Source organism: Varanus komodoensis, unplaced genomic scaffold (assembly GCF_004798865.1).
Source record: "Varanus komodoensis strain SLA01 unplaced genomic scaffold, ASM479886v1 scaffold44_3, whole genome shotgun sequence".
In the NCBI taxonomy this organism is placed as follows: Eukaryota; Metazoa; Chordata; class Lepidosauria; order Squamata; family Varanidae; genus Varanus; species Varanus komodoensis.
The window spans coordinates 5,277,502-5,298,663 of record NW_025336010.1 but is presented as its reverse complement, the minus strand read 5'-3'; the positions used below and the strand labels follow the sequence as shown (position 1 = coordinate 5,298,663).

The following is a 21,162-nucleotide window of genomic DNA, read 5'->3' as shown; positions in this document are numbered from 1 at the left end:
CTACTTTCTTCAATTTAAGCCTAAATTTTGCAACGAGAAGCTCATGATCAGAGCCACAGTCAGCTCCTGGTCTAGTTTTTACTGACTGTATAGAGCTTCTCCATCTTTGGCTGCGGAGCACATAGTCAATCTGATTTCTGTGTTGACTGTCTGGTGATGTCCATGTGTAGACCCAGAGGTCTACCAGTACATTAAAATTTACCTTCTGCCCAGCTCTACCCTAGAACACTACTTGGAGTCCACTGCAAAGTTAGATGTGGCATAGGGGTTGGGGAGAAAAATCAGGATGGGCTTTCTGAGGGAAGTATGAACATCAGTGATATAAGCCAGCCACACTGTATGTTTTATTTTTCCCTGAAATTAAAGAGAAGTGAAAAAGAAATTTCTCATGCAAAATTAGGTGTGCTGCCAGTGCTGAGAGAAGGTGGTATCTTTACAGTGGAAGAGTCACCTGGGGAAAGAAGTTTTTACCCCCTGTAACAGACAGGTACATTCAGTTAACTTTACCTGGTCCCGGAACAGCATATTCCTCATGGGAGTAACCCTTTACCTAAAATGGCCTACGCTTCAGTATATTTACTGGCCTAGAAAAAGTTGCTTGAAGCCAGTGGTCTATGGATATTTGCTACTGACATGGACTGACACTACAGAAGATGAAACTATGGCCAAGACTAACCAATGCGCAGAGTAAATTTTAAGTTCAGTTAGGCAGTATTTTAAATATGAAGATCAGTTATAAAATGTCAGCCTTTCCAAAAAGTTCGACACTGCAGAACTAAAAAGGCAACATTTCACATGTTTGCCATGCCTTGCATGTGAGGTACATGCTACCTAGAGACAGCATCGTGCCACAAATATCCACTGTCCTATCTCTTGTGAAGCACTGTTGAATCTCTTACAAGACAACCAGAGTGGTTTGCGGCTTAACACTAACAAACCACATCAATCTAAGAGTAGCCAACATGAATGTGCATAACCAACCAGCATCTGCCACCCTGATCCTTCCCCATGCTGCACAAAAAGCAGGTTGCTTACCTGTAACTGATGTTCTTCGAGTGGCCATCTGTGCAGTCACACATATGGGTTCTGCGCCTGCGCAGTGCCTTTGGCCGGAAGATTGACAGCTAATGGTATTTGGTGGGAAGCTCCGCTCCCCTCCCCCATGGCCTATAAAGAGCGGAGCGTCCGCCATTTGTTCAGTCTTTGACAACCGAACGTGCGCCCCCTTGTGGAAAAAATTTCAGTATGAGATAGGAAAAAAGGGATCGGTACCAAGAAAAAATGGGAAACTTTCGGTACCGATGAATGTGTCCACTCACCGACACCGAGCGGGGCCGGCGGGTGGGTTGTGTGACTGCACAGATGGCCACTTGAAGAACATCAGTTACAGGTAAGCAACCTGCTTTTCTTCGTTGTGGCCTCTGTGCATCACACATATGGGTAGATTAACAAGCTTACCATCAAAGGAGGAGGGAAGGTGTCCTCATTGTAGGACAGAGGAGAGAACAGCTCTACCGAAGGAGCAGTCCCGTCGAGCCCGAACATCGAGACGGTAATGCTTGGCAAAAGTGCAGGGATTCGCCCAAGTAGCAGCTCGGCAGAGGTCATCAATCGGAACTCCGGATGCGAATGCAGAAGACGTAGCAACAGCTCTAGTAGAATGGCCTCGGGGAACTGTAGGCAGTTCGAGCTTATCTAACTGATAACACAAGGTAATAGTGTGGACTATCCATTTAGAAAGCCTTTGTGGAGTGACTGGGTCACCCTGATCTCTAGCCGAATATTTGATGAACAGTTTATTGGATCGCTGAATAGACTCCGTTCACGATCGATAAAAGGCTAAACAACGCCGAACGTCGAGGGAGTGCAAGGATCTTTCCAAGGGATTCGATGGCGATGGAAAAAAGGCAGGCAGTACAATGTCTTGTCCTGTATGGAAAGGTGTAGAGACTTTGGGCAAGAAAGATGGGTCGAGACGTAAAACAACCTTTTCGCTGTGGAAGTTTAGATAAGGAGGGTCGATGCAGAGGGCACAAAGTTGACTGGCCCTCTCGGCTGACATGACAGCTACAAGGAACGCCATCTTCCACGAAACTAATTGGAGATCCACAGTCGCCAAAGGTTCAAAGGGGGCCTTCATAAGGGCCTGTAGAACTACAGAAAGGCTTCACGTGGCATAACTGGTCTAATCGATGGATTAAGATTATACAGTCCTTTCAAAAATCTTTTGAGGATAGGATGAGAAAATAGGGGTGATCCATCGACTAAGCCACGGTAGCAGGCTATTGCGGCCGTATACACTTTAATAGAAGATGGCTTCAGTCCAGAGTGATGCAACTCCAGAAGGAACTGAAGAATTTGTTCGATTGATGAGACAAGTGGGGAGAACAAATGAGACTCGGTGAAGGTGGAAAAACATTTCCATTTAGCCGTATATGACTTCCTTGTGGATGGCTTTAGGGCAGAGTCGATAATATGCTGAATCTCAGGGTGCAAGAGCGTTGGGTTCGAATTTGACGGGGTCTGTCTCGAACCGGATGGTACGGAGAGACTGTGGCAGTGAGAGGCACCCGCATGGTTGGATTCGAGAATCGGAACCGAAGCGGTCGAAGTAATCATCGATACCAATGGATTAATAGAAGCTGTCAGATTCAAGGCTCTCGAATCTGCCGTCAGCCCCAATGGAAGGTCAATCATCAAATCCGCCACGCTGTCAGGTTCAATGAGAGCAAGTCTGGGTGACGAAGTGTGCCGTCCATTTGCGTTATAAGGTATGGAAGCGCTGGAAGATGAAGAAACTCCCCGTGGGAGATATCGAGCAGTTTCGCAAACCACGCTTGGCGTGGCCACCAAGGGGCAACTAGTATCCCCGATGCACGGTCGCTCACTATCTTTGCTATGACCTTCATCAAAAGAGGGATCGGAGGAAAAGCATAGAAGTTGATGTTGCCCCAAGGGATCATGAATGCGTCCCCTAGGGATGCTTGCCCAATTCCCACTCTGGAACAGTAAGTCTCGCATACCCTGTTCTGTTGGGTAGCGAATAAGTCCACATCGGGGAACCCCCAGCGCCTGAACAGGTGGTTGCACATGCCAGGGTCCAGTTCCCACTCGTGAGAAGTGAAGATGTGCCAGCTGAGAAGATCAGCATGCACATTGTCTGTGCCAGCCAGATGAACAGCCATCAGAGTGATGTGTCTCTGAATGCACCAGTCCCAAATTCTCATAGAAAGCCTGGCTAAGGTCGGTGACTTCGTCCCTCCCTGTTTGTTCAGATAAAAAATGGTCACTATATTGTCCGAAGTTATCTGAACGATCTGATGATGAAGGAGGTCTTCGAAAGAACGAAGGGCCTTGAAGACTGCCAGTAGCTCCAGGAAGTTGATATGATTCATGGATTCTAGACGAGTCCACGTTCCCTGGGTAGACAGGCCAGAGAATATCGCTCCCCATCCTAGAAGAGATGCGTTGGTACTGAGAGTTATCGTAGGAGGTCGCGCCCTGAAGGAGACTCCCATCACTAGATTGGTCGGCTTCAGCCACCAGCACAGGGAGTGGAGCATGGAAAACGGGATCCGAATCAGTTTCAATTGTGGGTCCCTTTGAGGATGATACACCTTGTTGAACAACAGTTGTAATGGGCGAAGCCGAAGTGTGGCATGTGGAACTACAGCAACCGAAGAGGCCATATACCCCAGGACCCTCTGGATGGATCTCGCCGTAACCGTTCCCTGTTGACGGATTCGATGGATATGGTGAGCGAGGGTCTGCTGTCTGTCCTGAGGAAGGCTTTCTCCAACATCGAATCCAAGTGGGCTCCAATGAAGGTGAGCTTCTGTGTCGGGAGAAGAGAAGATTTCTCTGTATTAATACGCAGGCCCAGACTATCTAGTAAGGTACATGTTGAATGGATGGCATCCAAGAGTCCTTCTCTGGACTGCAAGACCAACAGCCAGTCATCGAGGTACGGGTAAATTTGTATGCCCTGAAGGCGTAGGAAGGCACAGACAGGAGCCACTCATTTGGTAAAAACTCTCGGAGCCGTAGCCAGTCCGAAGGGTAAAACTTTGAACTCATAAGGTTGGTTTGCAACAGCAAAACGAAGGAAACGCCTGTAAGCTGGATGAATTGAAATATGAAAGTAGGCGTCCTTCAGGTCCAGTGAGGCGAACCAATCCCCTCTCCTTAACAACGGCAAAATGTTTTGAAGGGTGCTCATACGAAACTTTCTCAGTATAATAAACTTATTCAAGTCCCGTAAATCCAAAATCGGACGTAGACCACCGTCCCACTTGGGGACCGTAAAATGTCTGGAATAGAATCCGTGGAGTCCGTCAGATGGGAATACTTGGCGAATTGCTCCTTTTTGGAGAAGTTGGTGTATTTCGTCTAGAAGTACCGGTGAACATGAAGTAGACCGGATCGGACTCGATGGAGGAACGATGTCGAATTCTATTCGATAGCCGTGTTGAACGATGGATAATACCCACCGGTCAGATGTGATGGACTCCCAAATGGGGAGTCAGCTCCGGAACCGATCCCCAGATGAGAGAGGGGTGGGTATTTGAGGAGTATGAGGAGTGGTTCGCCAATCCCGTCAGCGCTGCCTCCAATTGTCGAATCGGCGACGGCCCGCTGGTATCTTTGTTGAGGTTGCTGACGGCGGTGTTGTTGTTGCTGTTGCTGCCTATGTTGAGGCTGTTGCCTAGGGTGATATTGCTGCCTGTAGGGCGGACGGTTCCATGGCCACTTATGTTTGGGCAGCGACTGAAGCTCCATTCGTCGGGCCATCATCCGAGACTCATGGAGTTTCTTGAGCTTGTGGTCCGTCTTAGCGTGGAATAGCCTGGACCCATCGAAGGGCATTTCTTCGATGCGCCGTTTGGTCTCTTCAGGGAAATTGGCACTCCGTAGCCACGCATGTCTCCAAAGAGAGACAGCACCAACCAGTGCCCTCGAATTGGTGTCCACATGGTGCCTGGCTGTGAACAACTGTTGCACAGCCACATGCATCACCTCTTTGATGAGGACCTTGGCCAATTCGCCCTGTTGATCCGGGAGGGCCGAGACGACGTTGTTGAGACACTGCATTATGAAATACTGGTATCTCGCCAACGTCGCCTCGTAATTAGAGATATGCAACCCCAAGCCTGAGGCTCCGTAAACCCTCCTGGCCAGTGAATCTATCTTGCGGCCCTCCTTGTCTCTCGGCACGGTATGACCCCTTGCCTCTCTTCCCTGGGAGGACTCCACCACGACCGAGTTCGGCTTGGGGTGTTGGAGGAGGAATGGAATGTCCTCCTCCCGAACCCGGTACATGGCTTCGTACCTCCAGGATGTAGGTTGAGGATGGGATGGCAAGTCCCAGGGCTGGGTCATCACCTGCTGCAAGGTGGCAATCAGTGGCAGGACGATGGAGGTGGACTGCTCCCTGCGGACGTCGTATATTTTGTCCGTAGACGGCCCTGGCCGTTGGACAGCGTCGATGTCCAAAGATTGGACGAGCCTGCCCATCAGCTCCGCAAAGGACACATGTGACTCGTCCGGTGATGCGGGGCCCTGGGAGGTAACCATGGCATCAGGAGAGGTCGAATCCAAATCGGAGTCGTCGGAATCCATGCCGTAATAAGGAGGAGCCGAAGAGGAAGACTCTGCTGGCGAGACGGAGCTGCTGCTATCATCCCGTGGTACCGGGGATTAGCGCCTTGGATCCGAATGGGGCGGGCGGTCACAAAGGTGGAATTGTGGTTGATCCCTTGGAGCGGGATAGTATCCGGTGCAGTACGGCTCGTCCCAAGGTGGATAGTAGGGACAATGCCAGTCCTCGACCCTCTTGGACCGCTGCTCCCTAGAATGGCTTCTGCAGAGGAGGCATAGATCATGCGGGTCAGATGGAGACATTTTCGATCCCCACTCCGCACACTTGCGGAAGGCCGCTTGCTGCACCATCGCAGAAATAATGAGAAGAGAAAAGGAGACAGTGCAGAGGGTAAGAATATATTTTTGGTTTTTTTTTTTAGAAGGAGAAACTAGAAGTAACAAGAGTTTTAGAGATATAAAACTGGGAATGAGAAGAAGACAATAGTTACGAGGAAACGGTCAAGCGAAAGACGAAAGCGGCACGAGGCACAGTGAACGGCAGTCGCAAAGACTGAACAAATGGCGGATGCTCTGCTCTTTATAGGCCATGGGGGAGGGGAGCAGAGCTTCCCGCCAAAAACCGTTAGCTGTCAATCTTCCGGCCAAAGGCACTGCGCAGGCGCAGAACCCATATGTGTGATGCACAGAGGCCACGACGAAGAAGCAAGGTTACTGAATACAAGGCAAAAATGGCCAGCGAAAACATGGAAGAAAATGTGAGCACGAAATGCAACATTCTCAACTCATACAGACATGATGGAACGTGATGCTTGGTTTGTGCCAGGCTGCCCATAATAAAAACTAAAAATAAGCTGTTTACACTGGAAATGCGCACTGTTTTTCAGTTATGCTACAGCTTTAGCCCAGTCCAAAATTTTCAGGGTGATATCACTGTCATGCTCTCCTGAGAGCATGAGGCAGCTTTAGATCAGAAGGTGGCTGTACTGCACCACTAAAATACTCAATTTGGAGGCCGAATGCTTGCCACAGTCAGTAGGAGCCCTGCCAGCTGTAGCTCTCCATGGGTGGAACTGAGCCCCTAGAATGGACCCTCCCAGTCAGCAAAGCTCCTTTCTGCATCCCATCCTTCCCTTTCCCCAGCTGGCAGATGTGGAGGTTAAGACTGCTCTGCCCACAGTCGACTTCCATCTTCTACTATGATCTGGCCACAGCGCGAGGGCAAAGGCACTGGGATAACTGACCAGGCAGATTTTTAAATGCAATAAAATGTTTTGTTAATATTTAATATAAATAAATGCCTGTAAGTATATTTGGTATCTGCATTTAGGTTCTGGCTGTTCTGCACTGAGTTCCTCCCTCCTCACTCAGCTGTAACCTTAGGCTCCCTTGATACAAAATGCCTCAAAGATGCCTGCAATTTGGACAGCCTTCCCTTCTGAACTAGAAACTCCACTTCAGCCTGCTGATAATAGCCCAGATGTTCACAGGCTCTGAACCAGTTATGAAGCAGGGGTTCAACATACAGAGAGAGAGAGAGAGAACACAAGAGAGAGACCAATGCAAGCACAGGATTAGGCTAGGAATGGAGGCCCATTTGAGGAAGACTGTTTATATTTTATTTGGAGAATATCCAGACCCAAAGGAGGGCATAAGAGCTAAAATAGCACAAGGCTGTAATTTTATTTTATATATTGAAGTGAGTGGAAATTTATGAACTTGTTACTGTATATTTAGAAAAAGGAGATACTCTCTATCATGTGACTTTAAATATTAGACTTGGTATAGTGGGTTGTGCTGGGCTTGGGCTGTGAAGCTGATTGTGGGAACCTGAGTCAATCCTGTCCAGTCTCACCTACCTCACAGGATTTGTGGGAAGAGAAAACAAGGAAAGATATTGTGTGTGCTGCCTCAAGCTCCTTGAAAAAGGAGGGGATAAAATGCAGTAAAATTATAATATTAAATATATATTGCATAATCTATTGTGATGGCTTTGGAGTAACTGGCAGCACAACCCTGTGTGTGTTTACCTGGAAGTCCAACTGTATGGGGTGGCACATATTCCCAGGAAAGCATACATAGGATTGCAGCATGCCTCATCTCCAGGTTGCACCTAAACTATTGCTGGAACTGTGCACTTGAAACAAATTGCTTTGCATCATGATATTGCTGGCTTTCCAGAAACCAGAGCAGTGACTGTTATGTGTACTGGAGGGCACACAGAGTATTTTCTGTTTGCATCTTCTGTATCAACCCATTTTTTTCAATAGACAGATTAACAGAAACGCCTGCCTCCTTAATGCATACAAGTCCAAAGTGAATGGACTTATAGAGGACCTGCTGATAAATAATGGCATACATACAGCTTCTGCAGCTAACCAAACTCCATGATCATTAGAATGCAATATTGTTCCAGCAGAAAAGAAAATTGTGCTAGCTTCATATTTCTTACTATTCATGATTGCATGGCTGTATCTCCTTGTGAAATATTTAATTCCTTCTTACACTAAAGCTTCTAAAATCAAAACCACATAATTAATATGGAGTCAGGCTAATATTTAATACTATAAATCAGAGGCATTGGCTAAACAAAAATGTTGCCAACAACAAGATTGGGAATGCATATGACTACTTATTTCTGCCTTTTATAATGATGCAGTGACTCAGGGCAGATAGAAAATGATTAGTTTTCCTCCCAAAGTAGGAAATATTGCTTCCATCTGTAAAGGATAATATTGTGATGTCATAAACTTTTTCTAAACACTGAATTTGCCCTTATTCCCTCTCAATCATTTTAAAAGAACTGCTCCTCGTATGGAGCTTGGATTTAAATCACAATAATACACCAAGAAGATGAATGACAGTGCTATTGGATATGGTTAAAATTGGATCCTTCAGCACAGGTGAATGATGAGACGGCGCTTCTATACTTGATATATTTCCTTCTTCTATTAGTTTCCTACCAGGGCTGGGATTTCAGTTTGAATTTTAATGTATGCGGCTGCAGCTAATCTTAGTGTCTTATTTTTTCCCAGCACCATCTTATTGTATAGACAATTCATTCTCCAAAGCAGTAATGCACTCCCACTTGTGACTGCCCAGGAGATAAACGAATTTGGAATAAAGTCAGAACTCGCACTGAAGTATGGAGAACAGTACAGGTCAATATCTTCAGGAACAATCCCTTAGCATCTGCAGCAAGCTGATACACACTCCAACTGGCTCACACTATTTTACCGAAACAGGTTCCTTTTCAGCCGGATACTGTTGGCCATCCATCTCAGGCCTACAGATCTACACTTACATGGGCAGGTCCCAAAAAGGCAGCTTGTCTGAAAAACATTAAAATTGTCTACCGCTGAGGCAGGCAGTTCAAGGTGGGGAATATCAGTGGCTGGAATGTAAACATTCCACCAGGAATCTGAAGATGACTGAACAGCAGTTTACTGGTAATGTTTGTTTTTTGTGAGGCTGTGGGTGCAATTGCATATTTAGGGCCGTGCCAGCACAGGCCAGCATTGTAAACCATTTTGGGAGATTCTAGTGAAGTGCAAGGGGTTGCTCTTGTGCTGCTTTGATGTGCACATTAACTTGGTGTGCATGATCACAAAGTGGCTCATAAGCCATCATGGCTTGCTAACTGGGAGGGGGGATTTGCATAAATGCCCTTGGCAGCACAGCTTCCCATGCTGTGCAAACCTGACCATGGTAACCTATTGCTGTGGTTAACAAGCCACCCAGAAGACTTGGGCTACTGTAGTGTTCTTGCTAAGCACCACAACAAGCGACCCTGGCCATGTTCAGGGAGCTGTGCTTCCAAGGGCCATTATGATGGGCTGGCACATGTGGCAGGGAAATAAGCCTCTGTGGCTTTTTTACTCCACCATGATCATGAAAACAAGCCCACAGCTTCTGTTCAGTTTCCCTTCCAGTTGCCATATTAATAGCAAACTCAAAACAAATTACGCAACCAGTGGCAGCACTGGTAAGATGTGCAAAGGCACATTTAAGAAATACTCAGATAAGCACTTCATTTTCTCCAGGGAGGAATCTCAACAGGCATGGAAAACGCTGAAGCACAACCCATTTGTGTTCAGTGGATCTCAGTGCACCTCACTGGCTTGACAGCTCTGGAAACAGTTTGAACTGAGAGATGGTTTTTGTAGCTTCTGCTTTTAAAGCAGGACACAATCAACCTATTCTTTAAAAGGCAGGAAAATCTGCATACAAGACTGCTGCAATTTGCACCAAATATAACTGTATTTTATGTACTTTAAACAACCTGTGGCTGTATTTTGTCCACATTTCTCTGCCGTAAAAAATACACAGATCATGAGCTACTTTAGAAAAGGAAGAGCACATGCTGGCTTGACTTGCATCCAACTGAGTTGATGCCAGAGCTAGATAAATGGCCCAGAATCCAGGAGGCTATGCCTGGCCAATCTACCAAACTTTGAGTGTTCAGAGTACTCACTGTATAAGTCAAATGTCAGGAAAGCCCTCTTTTTCTATAGTGAGAGCTAAGGGGTGGGAGGAACCCTTTCAGAATCCATCCCTCTAGCATCCACAGGCTTCCTCTTGTTCTTGGCCTGGTCCTGCAAAGTGAGCCAAAGTGCAGCTGTAGGAGGCAGAAGCAGTGCGCTGCACATGGGTGCACCAGGCACCACTCCCAGTGACCAATCCTTTTTTTTTCTCTGCCTGGTGGTGCCAGCAGTGGTGGTCCCAAGGTGCTTTGAGCATGCACAGCGGGTGTCAGTCTTGGCAACCAACCTTCTTCCTTGCCTGCTGCCACCAGAGCCAGCAGCACTGAGTGTGGAGGGGTGTGTGGCTTGCGCAGGGTATGAGGGTCAGTTTCTGACAAATGCCCCATGAATGCTGGGAGCACTTGCCAGGATTGCAGACTCTGGGCCACTGCAAAGCAAACTGGAGTCTGGGGAGTCAAGAGCAGGGAATTCAATGGATTCCCACCTCCAAACAGATTCTATGCACATTCCTAGTGAGAACTGTAGAAAGGATTAGTTATTTATTTTACTTTTAAACTGCCAAAAGATTTTCGGGCAACTCAGAATACATTAAAAACAGAATGTAGACATTTTAAACAAAATCAGAGTCCTAAATAAAGATACTGTCATGGATGACTAGGGCCAAACCAGAAACTTACTGATTTCTGGGGGCTCAGAAAGGGGCCTCACTTTCTATATAGAAACAAGACTCTTTCTTTCCAGCTTAGGGTCTCTCTGAACATGATTGCATGATTTTGGAGATGTATTCCCCCCTTCCCTGCACCCTCATGAGTGGACTACAAAAAGAAGCTCATTTATTAGGATCCAACACTAACACCCTAAGTAGCCTAGAGTAATTTTTGACCTAACAGGAGATCCTACTTCTGAAATACTTACTTTCTCATTGAGCAGTATGAGACCCAAGAGGGGTCTTGACACAGACCACTGGTTTCTGCAGTCCTCAAAAATTATGGTGTTCATAAGAATTGACATCATCTGAAAGAAATAAAAAAAAATTCTTCAGGAAAAAAATCTGACCCCAGTTCTGCCATGCTGACTTGGTGTCAAAAGCAGGAAGACTACTCAGTCAAAATACAGGATACCAATGCAAGTATAATGAGACAAGTATATTTTTATTGAGGCTGTGAAGCCACAGAAGCCTGCTAGAAGGAATCAGATTTGTTGACTTTCAGATGATTTAAATGCTGTGCAGACAAGAACTCTCTGTCCACTTCTAAGAGTTTAGTTTGGAAGACACTCTTATTTGTTTGAAAATCCTGAATGTACCCTATGCCTACACAGGCAAGATCTTTATAGAGAACAGCAAAAACAGAAACCAAAAGGGCAAGAACACACAGCTACACTATCCCACATACAAATACCGAGAGTGTATGAGTAAATTTAGAGTGCTACATTTGTAAAGAAAAAGTGACACACTGGTGCAACACACAATATCCCTCCCCAATATCAAAAGTAAGGAAAATGTAGGAAATCCTTACATTATTTCTTCAAGGGCAATGAGTATCAGTGAGTTGAGTCCCCAGAGAACTGGCACACACTACAAACCAGACTGCAATAACTGCCCAAGACTAAGTCAAACAACATGTTTCATTAAGTGAAAAGAGATAATCATAGCCCTGTAAATCACACAGAACAAGGAAATTATTGAAGTAGCTTCAGACAAGAAGTGTACTGCACAGTGAAAGCAAGGCCTTCCTTGGCTATTGCCAGCATATGTGATAGCAAACTCAAGCAAACAGAACATAGGTTATATAATTGGTCATAAATCTAATTCACTTGCATATCCCCTACATACATGCAGTCCCAAACAATGGTACAATTAAAAAAATGTAAGAATGTAAGAAGAGCCATGCCAAGTCAGTTCAAAAGTCTGTTAGTACAACATTTGTTTGCACAACCAGATACCCATGGAACCTGCAACAGGTCAGGAATGAAATAGCACACTCCTGCCCATGTTCTCCAGCAACTGGCATATACAGCCACACGGTCCCTGTACCATCTGTGGGGCAAAATCCCACCAATTAACACTACACTGTGTAAAGCAGAACTTCCTTCCCACCCCTCGGATGACCCCGGGTCTTAGTATTATGAGGCAAGAAAGGAAATCAGTAAAGAGTTAGAATTTTTTTGCTGAAAGGTATCATTTTACACTTGCTTACACCAAACCACATGCTACTTCAATGCCCATTCATCCCATTGGGATAATACCTTTTGGAGGGAATTACAATCAATAGAGGGAATAGAAATGCAATTTAATAAAAGAGTTTTGATAAAAATGGGACATTGAACTTTTGTAGAAATGTGTGTGTGTGTTCGTTCTATACACATACATGCACAGAAACAATGGAGGGTTCTTCTCAACATTTATATTTCAACTCTAATATGCCTTTTGGCTGTACATCAAACAATATTTTAATAATGTTTAATATTTACAGGTTTTAATTGTGCAGCCAGGGTGTTTCTGGGTTTTAATTGTATTGTATTATATTTCTTTCTTTCTTTGAGCCGTCCCGAGGCTATATAACAAGGGGACGGCATATAAAAACTTTAAATAAATACATCAGACTCCAAAGCGATAATGCACTAGGCGTATCTGATATGCCTGTTCAAGTATCAGCATGAAACATTTCAAGCATATTCTGACAATGTGACATCCAAAAAGAGAAGGAATGATGAAGACCATTTTAGATTACTTTCCAAAAGTGTTGTATGCAAGTATAAGAAATGTTTCTTTAGCTTTTGCATCAGAGATTGTATGTGCCATTGTTAAGCTTTGAATATATTATTTTAAGACGAATACTAACAAATTTGAAGGGATTCAGATGAAGGCAACAATGGAAAAGACTTTTGAACAATTCACAAATGAGGAAACTTTGAAGGAAAAAGAAAATGTGAATTTACTGCTTTATTTAGAGCTTTATTCTCTAGATTGGGTAGATATAATAGACTGATACTTTGGTACCAGAAAAAGGCAATCCCTCCAGTTTCTCTACATATATAAACATAATCCTAAGGAGTAAAATACAATCAAATGCTAAAACAAAGTCATTAGCAGAAAATATAGTGCATCAAAATAAGATACAGCTATGTTCTCTATAATGCAATTCTATAAACAGAATTCAGATAACACTTCTATTAATCTTGTATTTTACCTTACAATGGAAATACAATGACTTCAATTCAGAGTGTAACATCAAAATACGTTGTTCAAGTCTTGGTTGTCACTACTGTACATCAAATATAAATGTCCATCTTAGATGGTTTGATAATTTCTCACAATTCTAGGTTGCATTAGAGGGATATGAAACCTCCTAAATGTCACACATTTTATAAATACACCAACACTCTAATCTGCACATTCATTTAACAGTGACATATAAATAATGATGCTGTTATCTATGGTATAACAGCAATATATAAAACAAACGAAAGTATACACTGGATTCAGCAGGTGATCTACTGGATTCAGATCCAGCTGCTGTGCACATGTCACAAGCTGGAAAAGGCATCAGACAAATGTGCTGTATTTCTCACTTTCCCTGCCTCCCCTTCCATGCAATTGGAAAACCCACATCTCAATGGCACCAGGACATAGTTTGCAAGCAGGACATCTCAAGTTCAATTCCCAGCATATCTAGTTAAAAGTACCTCCATCAACAGGGTTGGAAAAAACTCTGCCCAGGACCTTGATCATCAAACTTTCAAGTACTAATAAAATGCTTTTGGTCTTGCTGAATATATGACTATTTTATGTCGTTCTCCTAGTCTCTTTGATAGGAATGTTACTTTAAATTTCCTAGTAAGGATTATTTCTACATGAATAGCAATGGCACTAAGTTGAGAAATTGGCTGTAATTTCTATTTTCTAGGTAACTTAATGTGACTACTTAGGCAAAGAAATAACCCTGAGGAGATGCAAGTTAGGAGATGTGAGAGAGCACAAGAGTCAGTTAAAAGGGACTTGGCTTCATTTCTTACTGGTTTTAGAATTTCACAAGGAGTCATGGTTTGCCTAGAACTGGACAGGCAAGGGGTAGGCGGGCTTATTGGTTTCAGAAGCCCATAATGTGACAATAAGGGGCCAGATAGACCCAACAGAACATACATGTAGAACCTGTATAATTAAGCTCACTGTACTACTTGGAAACAGATCATTTTAGGGTGCAATCCTGTATATCTTTAGACTGAAAAAAGTCCTACAAACCCCAGAATTCCCTAGCCATCCATGCTGGCTCAGGAACCCAGAGACTTGTAGGATGGTTTTTGGTCTAAACAGGCATTCCATTGTCTGCTTAACCTATTCACTATAATTCTTGCCTCACACTTCAGTTATTTCTGTGCATGAAGGTAGAAAATCACTCGATCACTTTGGATTGCAATGTAGGCAATACATTTTTAAGTCAATTTCACAGCAGGAAAAATTCCCATCATATGAATCTTGGGAAACAGGGATAGAAAAAACAGTGAAGAGCTTTTGACCTCTTAAAGACTAAAAACTTATGGCATAAGCTTTCATGAAATTCAGTCCACCATCAGATGCATGAGGTGTTATCCTGAGTTACAGGCTGGGGCAAAGGAATAGCAAACACTAAGAACTGAGTGAACTATGTATTCAGTCGGTATAGGGACTGACAATTATATTATTAATAGTGGCAATTCACAAAACACTTGTTGGTGATAACACAGGCATCCTGCCACTGGTAAGCTAATTAACAAGACAGACCCCTTGCTGTCTTTGCTGCAATAGACTAACATGGCTAACCAGCCGGAAACTGTCACAAGGGTAGGAATCTCTCACCCTTAGATAAAAGCTGACATCTACAGTGACTTGGTTCGCACTTCATGCTAAGTCACAGTGGGCTGTTGCAGAGTGGCTTAGCATGACATCTGCATCTAGAGCCATTTTTCCAATGTGGATTAATTTACACAAACACACCACCCTGAGAACCTATTGCCTGTAGCAACATTATTCAATGAAGCATGTTCTCGGGGTGATTTTAGCATCAGTTGATAGGAACATCTAGAAAGGTGGATGGCAAAATTAGTGGAAATTCCTGCCACTCCCTCACAATCTTGCTAGTGCTGCCATCATTCTGCCTCATCCCATTTCAACTCCCTCCACCTCAGGATAGATTTTTGTTTTAGTTCATAGAAATCTTGAATAAAAGGCACCAGGGAATGATCATTAACATATTTGCAATACCATGCACCCCAGTCCACAGGAGCAAATGTCTGCTGCTAAAAAATTTGTGCAATTTTCCTGTTTTGTCTTGAAACTTGTGCCACTACCACTCGGCCATGATGTTTGCACAATTTCTCCCTTAGTTTTATTGTTCTGCCTTGAGATGTGTGAAAATTTTCACCTAGCTTTACTGATTTGCCTTCACATTTGTGAAATTTTCCCCTTAGCTTTACTGTCTTGCAATGACAACAGTGTTATGCTTAGCAATCCACCACACTGCTCTGCAACCCTCATACATCTGACAGCTAGCAATGGGAGACCTGGGGAGAGAAGTGACAAGCATGGGAATGGGGGAACTGAAGTGTCCTGTGGTCACAGAAGGCAAGGAGCTTTAGGGGCAGATGTCTTTGTTTCAGCAAAATGCAAAGAAGCTTTAAACAAAAAAGAGGTGCTTGCAAAGCGGAGGATGAAACTGACAAGCCCATTGACAAGTATGAGTATTGGCATGCATGGCTAAATGCTGCTCAAGCCCATGTTCAGAAGTGCTCAGAAAAGTATTTCCTTTTTGTGATCTGATGCGAGGTGGAAGTGCCAAAGTGAAGGACAAAACTGACAGCATTGACAAGAGGGGATATTGCTATTTGGGCTCAATAGGCAGTCTTGTGCACTTGGTAATACCTTGAAAAAACTGTGAATATGTTTCCATAGTCCTAAGGACTCAGAAACCTAAATTCTTTTTGCAATCTGATGCCAGGGGGAGGGGGGGTCCCTTATGAGCTGTACCTCCAGCAGATCAACTACAGAAAGGGAATAAGGAAATTAGGATTTTTGCCATAAAGCTCTCTAGGATACTTGCTGGTATAGTCAACCCCTGATCATGGATTGTCATGTCATGCAAACTGATTTGGCATGGGTAATGCATCACCCGTGGTCCCTTGTACAATTACACAGAAGATTTTCAGTTCTGCCTCCTAGTCTTCAGGTAAAATCATCAGTAAGCAAGTGTGCCTGAGATGCCAAAGAGCTGCTGACTAAATGGACAGTCTCACTTACAGACAGTCTTACCTGATATGGCAGCTTCCCAAATTGTCTTTCTTTTGTTTTAGGAAGGTATTTAGCGTAAAGGCTGTGCCTAGGTGAGGCCTTTATATGTCAATGCCCTACCTAATTCACAGAATTCCACAAGGGGTCTAGAGGGCATCATTTCCTACCAATAATCCTCCTGTGCTTCCTTACCACTTCTTCCATCTGTTTTGGTACTGCTGAAAAAGCCATTAAGAAGGAAAGGATGGAATAGCTGCACAATGTATTTTGATTGGTAGCTATAGAAGTCGTCTGCCTGGAAGCACCCAGGAGCTCAGAGTTCAGTTACACCTATCCATTATCTTCCAATTTTACATGATGACATAACATAATGTAATGACATTTCTCTACTGATTAAAAAGCTACCATCATTTTATATCTAATGTTTTATTACTGAATATTTTGACAATTGGCAGATTGCCTTTCATATTGCTGACTAGATAATAAAGCAGATGTCTGCATTTTATCTGAAAGTAAATACAACAGGAATGGGAAAATGGGAAAACAGGAAGCATCTGTGTGACTGCACATGTGCCTCTCAGAAAGAAAACAATGAGAACTAAAAAAAAAAAAATCATGCCCTTTCAGCTTGATTGACATCCATATTGTTATTTATTAAATATTAAATGTATTAAATGGCCTCATAAAATACTTTTCTGCAAGCACTTTAGAATGATGATAAAAATACAACTGAAATCACAATAACATCAACAACATAAAACTAATAAATGTACCAATGCAGCATACAATGCAACATCAAATTGAGGGGACTAGGACAATAAAGAACACTGCAGGGATAAAGATAATAACACACAATGATACTAAAGCATTTTTAAAAGACTTTAAAAGGCTTAGAAAAATGTAAAATTTTGGCAAAACAGGACAGCCTTAGTGCAGCATTAAAACGACAGCAGCGTGAGTGTCAGACAAGCTTCCCCTGGAACAGCATTTCAGAACTGGGGGCAGGGGGGGCACTACTGAAAAAGCCTCACTCTCATTGGTATTCTCCAAGTCTCAGCATGAGGGGGCACTTGAAGAAAGGCTTACAGGGATGATCTTAGAGTACAAGAGATACATGTGGGAGGAGACATTTCATCAGGTACTGCAGTCCTTAGCCATGTAGAGGTTTAAAAGTCAACAGGAGCACTTTGCTCTGGGAGAAAAATACTAGAAAATAGAGAATAACTGGGAGCCGGCACAGTCTAAAGAGCAATATGATCATACTTCCTAGTCCCAGATACAATTCTCAGCTAAATTTCCAGACCATCTTCAAAGGCAGTCCCAATATTACAATAATCAAAATATGAAGTTAGCAGGGCTTGAAAACCTGCAGCCAGGCTATCCACCTATAGCAAAGGCTGTAAGGTGACCATGCCCAGTCATCAGTCCATTATTCCCAGAGTGCTGTGTAGCTCTGAAGAAACAGACCTGTGTGTCACCCATATACAGACAACACACTGTAAACCCCTGAAGGATGTCACATAGCAGTTTTATGTAGAGGTTAAAAAGCATGGGGGCCAAGATTGAACCTTGTGGGGCCCTGAAGTAAAGATGACATTGCACCACCTTCTGAAAATATCCACCCAAGAGAGGAACCTGTGAGGCAGTCCCACCCACAGCAATCTCCAACAGACCTTCTTCAATCTCCAACAGATACCATGGTTGATAGTGAAAGCTACTAAGAGGTCAAGAATCAATACGGTTTCACTCTCCCTGTATCCTACATCCTACAAGGATCAAAGGCTATTTCTGTGCCCTAATCAAGTTTGAATACTGACTAAAATGGACTCAAGCACAGCTGAAGATGACATAACTCGGAACCATAGTACATATGATGGCAGCAGCCATATTTGTTTTCATGTACCAGTATAAAGAGAAGTACCCCTGTGTTTAAATCCAGTTTTAACATTAAAAAGGATGGGTGGGGGGACTGTAGCTGAGGAGAAATAATTTCTCCATCTCCCACCCATCTTCCTCCTCAAAACCCCTCTGATCTGCTTTCCCTCTGGCCTAGGTGCAATATCAAACATGAGCAAAGTGCCTGGGATTACAAAGCATGGAGAGATACGTGTGTGTGTGTGTGGCGGGGGAGGGCATACAGCTGATCCAACATGTGAAAAGGGCAAACACATGAACATGGCAGCAGTCATGTCTGGTTTGGTGATTCCAGGGCAACAGCAGCCTGAGTCGAGGTCACTGCTGTATTAGAGGTGAAAGCCCACCTTACATTTGCGGTGCATGTTCACATTTCAAAAAGCCGCACGGTTTATCTGCTGCAGGAGAAAACATGTCTCTTGAGAAAATAAGCTCATAATAGAGAAAAGATTCCAAGGAGCTGTGGCTTTACCTCAGCAGTATGGTGGGATGTACGCTTATTTTCCCAAAAGTCAAATAGGTGATGCATGGCTGTCCTGGCCACATTCCATATAACTGAAATGTATAATCTGAAAAAGTGCCACTTGCTTTTGTCTACATGGAATTCCCCATAAGTTCTCTATTGAGTATACTGTCCTTTCAGGCTGTTTTGCTCTTGGGTATATGATGTAGCTGACAAGATTTTTTCAAGTCAAGGTGCTTGTACCTTTCCATCTGTGCTTTTGGACGTGAACATTTTTCTTCCTCAAGGATGGAATAAGTTATCACTTTACAAAAGGGGAGCTGCTCATTTGGAGTATGCCTTGGCATTCTTCAGCTTACACACTCTGGCAAGTCAGTTTCAGTTAGTGCATATCATATTGCAGTCTGGTCTATTTGGAAATTATGACGTGCTCTTTAAGGACTGGATCAAAACATCTTCCACCTTTTGGCAGTACTGACATAGGCCTCTGTAGAACACACTCTCCACATTTTACCGTATTTGCACTGCATTTCCACTACTGGGATTGGCAAACAGCCGCTTCTTTGAACAATCACTATCACATGATTAATGAGGGGGGAAAACAGCATCCATTACAAGTGCCTCTTGAGAGAAGAAAGGTGCAGACAGCCTGATCCCTTTAATAGCAGTGTCATATGCTTCCTCTGCCAATGGCCTTGGCAGCAGTCTATCAGTGCAAAGCAAGCTTTTAACCTACCAGCCTCTTCAGATCTGGCCCTAATCTGTGGAACCTTCAGTGCCTGCTTTACTGGGATACAGACCTTTTTACATCTTTTCCCAGGATCTTCCCTCCTCCTCAATGCTAATCAACTGAAAATTGTTCCTCATTCACATGAGACACAGACCAAAAGAGAGTTTCCCAGCATGGGTAGGGAGGAAGCATGCAAACTACATATTTTAAAAGTTGCTTACATTTTCTCATGAATATCAACTATTGATAGTTTTTGCTCTCTTCATTGGTATTCAGGTAAATGCTTATGCCCTTGAGAGAAAATGCAGGAAGATCTATAGAAGTATCTATATTTTATTTCATTCACAGAGTCTTCCAGAAGACCAGCATGTTTTGTTTTGAGTAGCAGAACATTTAAGAAACATGCTAGAACAGTTTGTGCCAGTATACAGACATCATTAGTGTCTCCGTTCACAGTAAGTGCACACACTGATTCTAAATATTGATGGAACTGCATTGGGAACAAATGGCACTTCTCACAAAATGTCTGGTGATGAACTGAACGGTAACAGCATCTATTTCAGGTAAGGATGAAAGACTGGAATGATGAGGGTGGCAACAAATGCCTGCCTCTTATATAACCAAAAAAGGAATCAGAATCTTTTCCAATTAATATAGTTCATTACAATTGCCACCTATCAAAAGTAAAAGTAAGAGCATATACTGGCATTACTTTTTTAGAAGAACCTTTTAAATATTCCTTTTCTTACTCACTGACCTGACCTGCATTTCTATACTGTCCTATAGCCCACAGAACTCTCAGAGCAGTATACAATTTAAAACATATTCAACAAAATCCAACAATAGAAGAGAACAATGAAAACCACTAGGAAACACTATTAACCCCACAATAAATAACTACAAAAGTCCATGGCTACAATGGTAACAAGGCTTGACTGAGTGTGTAACAACTCTCAAACTCGGCAGCAGGCCATGGGTTATGTCAGGGTTACTTCCTTCTTCAACAAGTCATACCAGCTGGGTTTGGACAACAAGGCAAATTGTGTCCAGGCAGATATTGGCGCATGGTGTCCAGCACGTGGGGCAGCTTAAACAATCCATCACACAAATTGGGTCACTGTTTCTGAGATTCTAGTCACTCTGGATTTCTCTGATCACTAGAACCTTCATTACAAATAGAATGTATGTATGTATGTATTGGCATAAAAGGCAGAAGGAGCTAAGTGCTTTTATGTCAATAAAAGTAACCTAAGTACAACTAAAAGGCACTATTGATACTGCTCAAATGGCAACAAAAATCTCAAAAGTTCTTGGCCTAAGTTGCCAACAGAGGGTGACTGAAGGGAGGGTTTCTTAAACATCAGGCAGAGCTCATGTGAGGCAACAGAAAGGACGAAGATCAGCCCAATCAAGGCATATCTGATGTGTGCAAAGAGCCACTGGACAGGGTCACACAAAATGAAAGGCACTGTGGGTGAATTCCACCAAGCAGCTTCTTACCATGACAGTGCACTGCACTGCAGCTTGTCTGTGCAAGGGTGGGTTGCTGGGGTGCCTGACAAGCCACGCAAAATCTAGTGGCTGTTTTAGGATTGCTAATCAATCCAACAACCAGCTCTCATCAGCCCCAGTATTTTAGAATGGCAGCAGCCACCACAAGAGACCCACAAGGAAATTCCTCCATACATACATACATACAGACCAGTTC

The 21,162-nt window shown here is 43.6% G+C and overlaps 1 protein-coding gene across 1 annotated transcript in view; it reads right to left on the bottom strand.

Annotated features, from left to right (window-relative positions):
* The window catches only part of LOC123030368 (ran-binding protein 17-like), an 86,321-nt gene that overhangs the window by 14,661 nt on the left and 50,498 nt on the right, over nucleotides 1–21,162 (bottom strand). Inside the window, exon 10 of the mRNA XM_044444236.1 lies at nucleotides 10,998–11,096. Within this exon, the coding sequence (XP_044300171.1) occupies nucleotides 10,998–11,096 (99 nt within the window). The remainder of the gene's footprint in view (nucleotides 1–10,997; nucleotides 11,097–21,162) is intronic.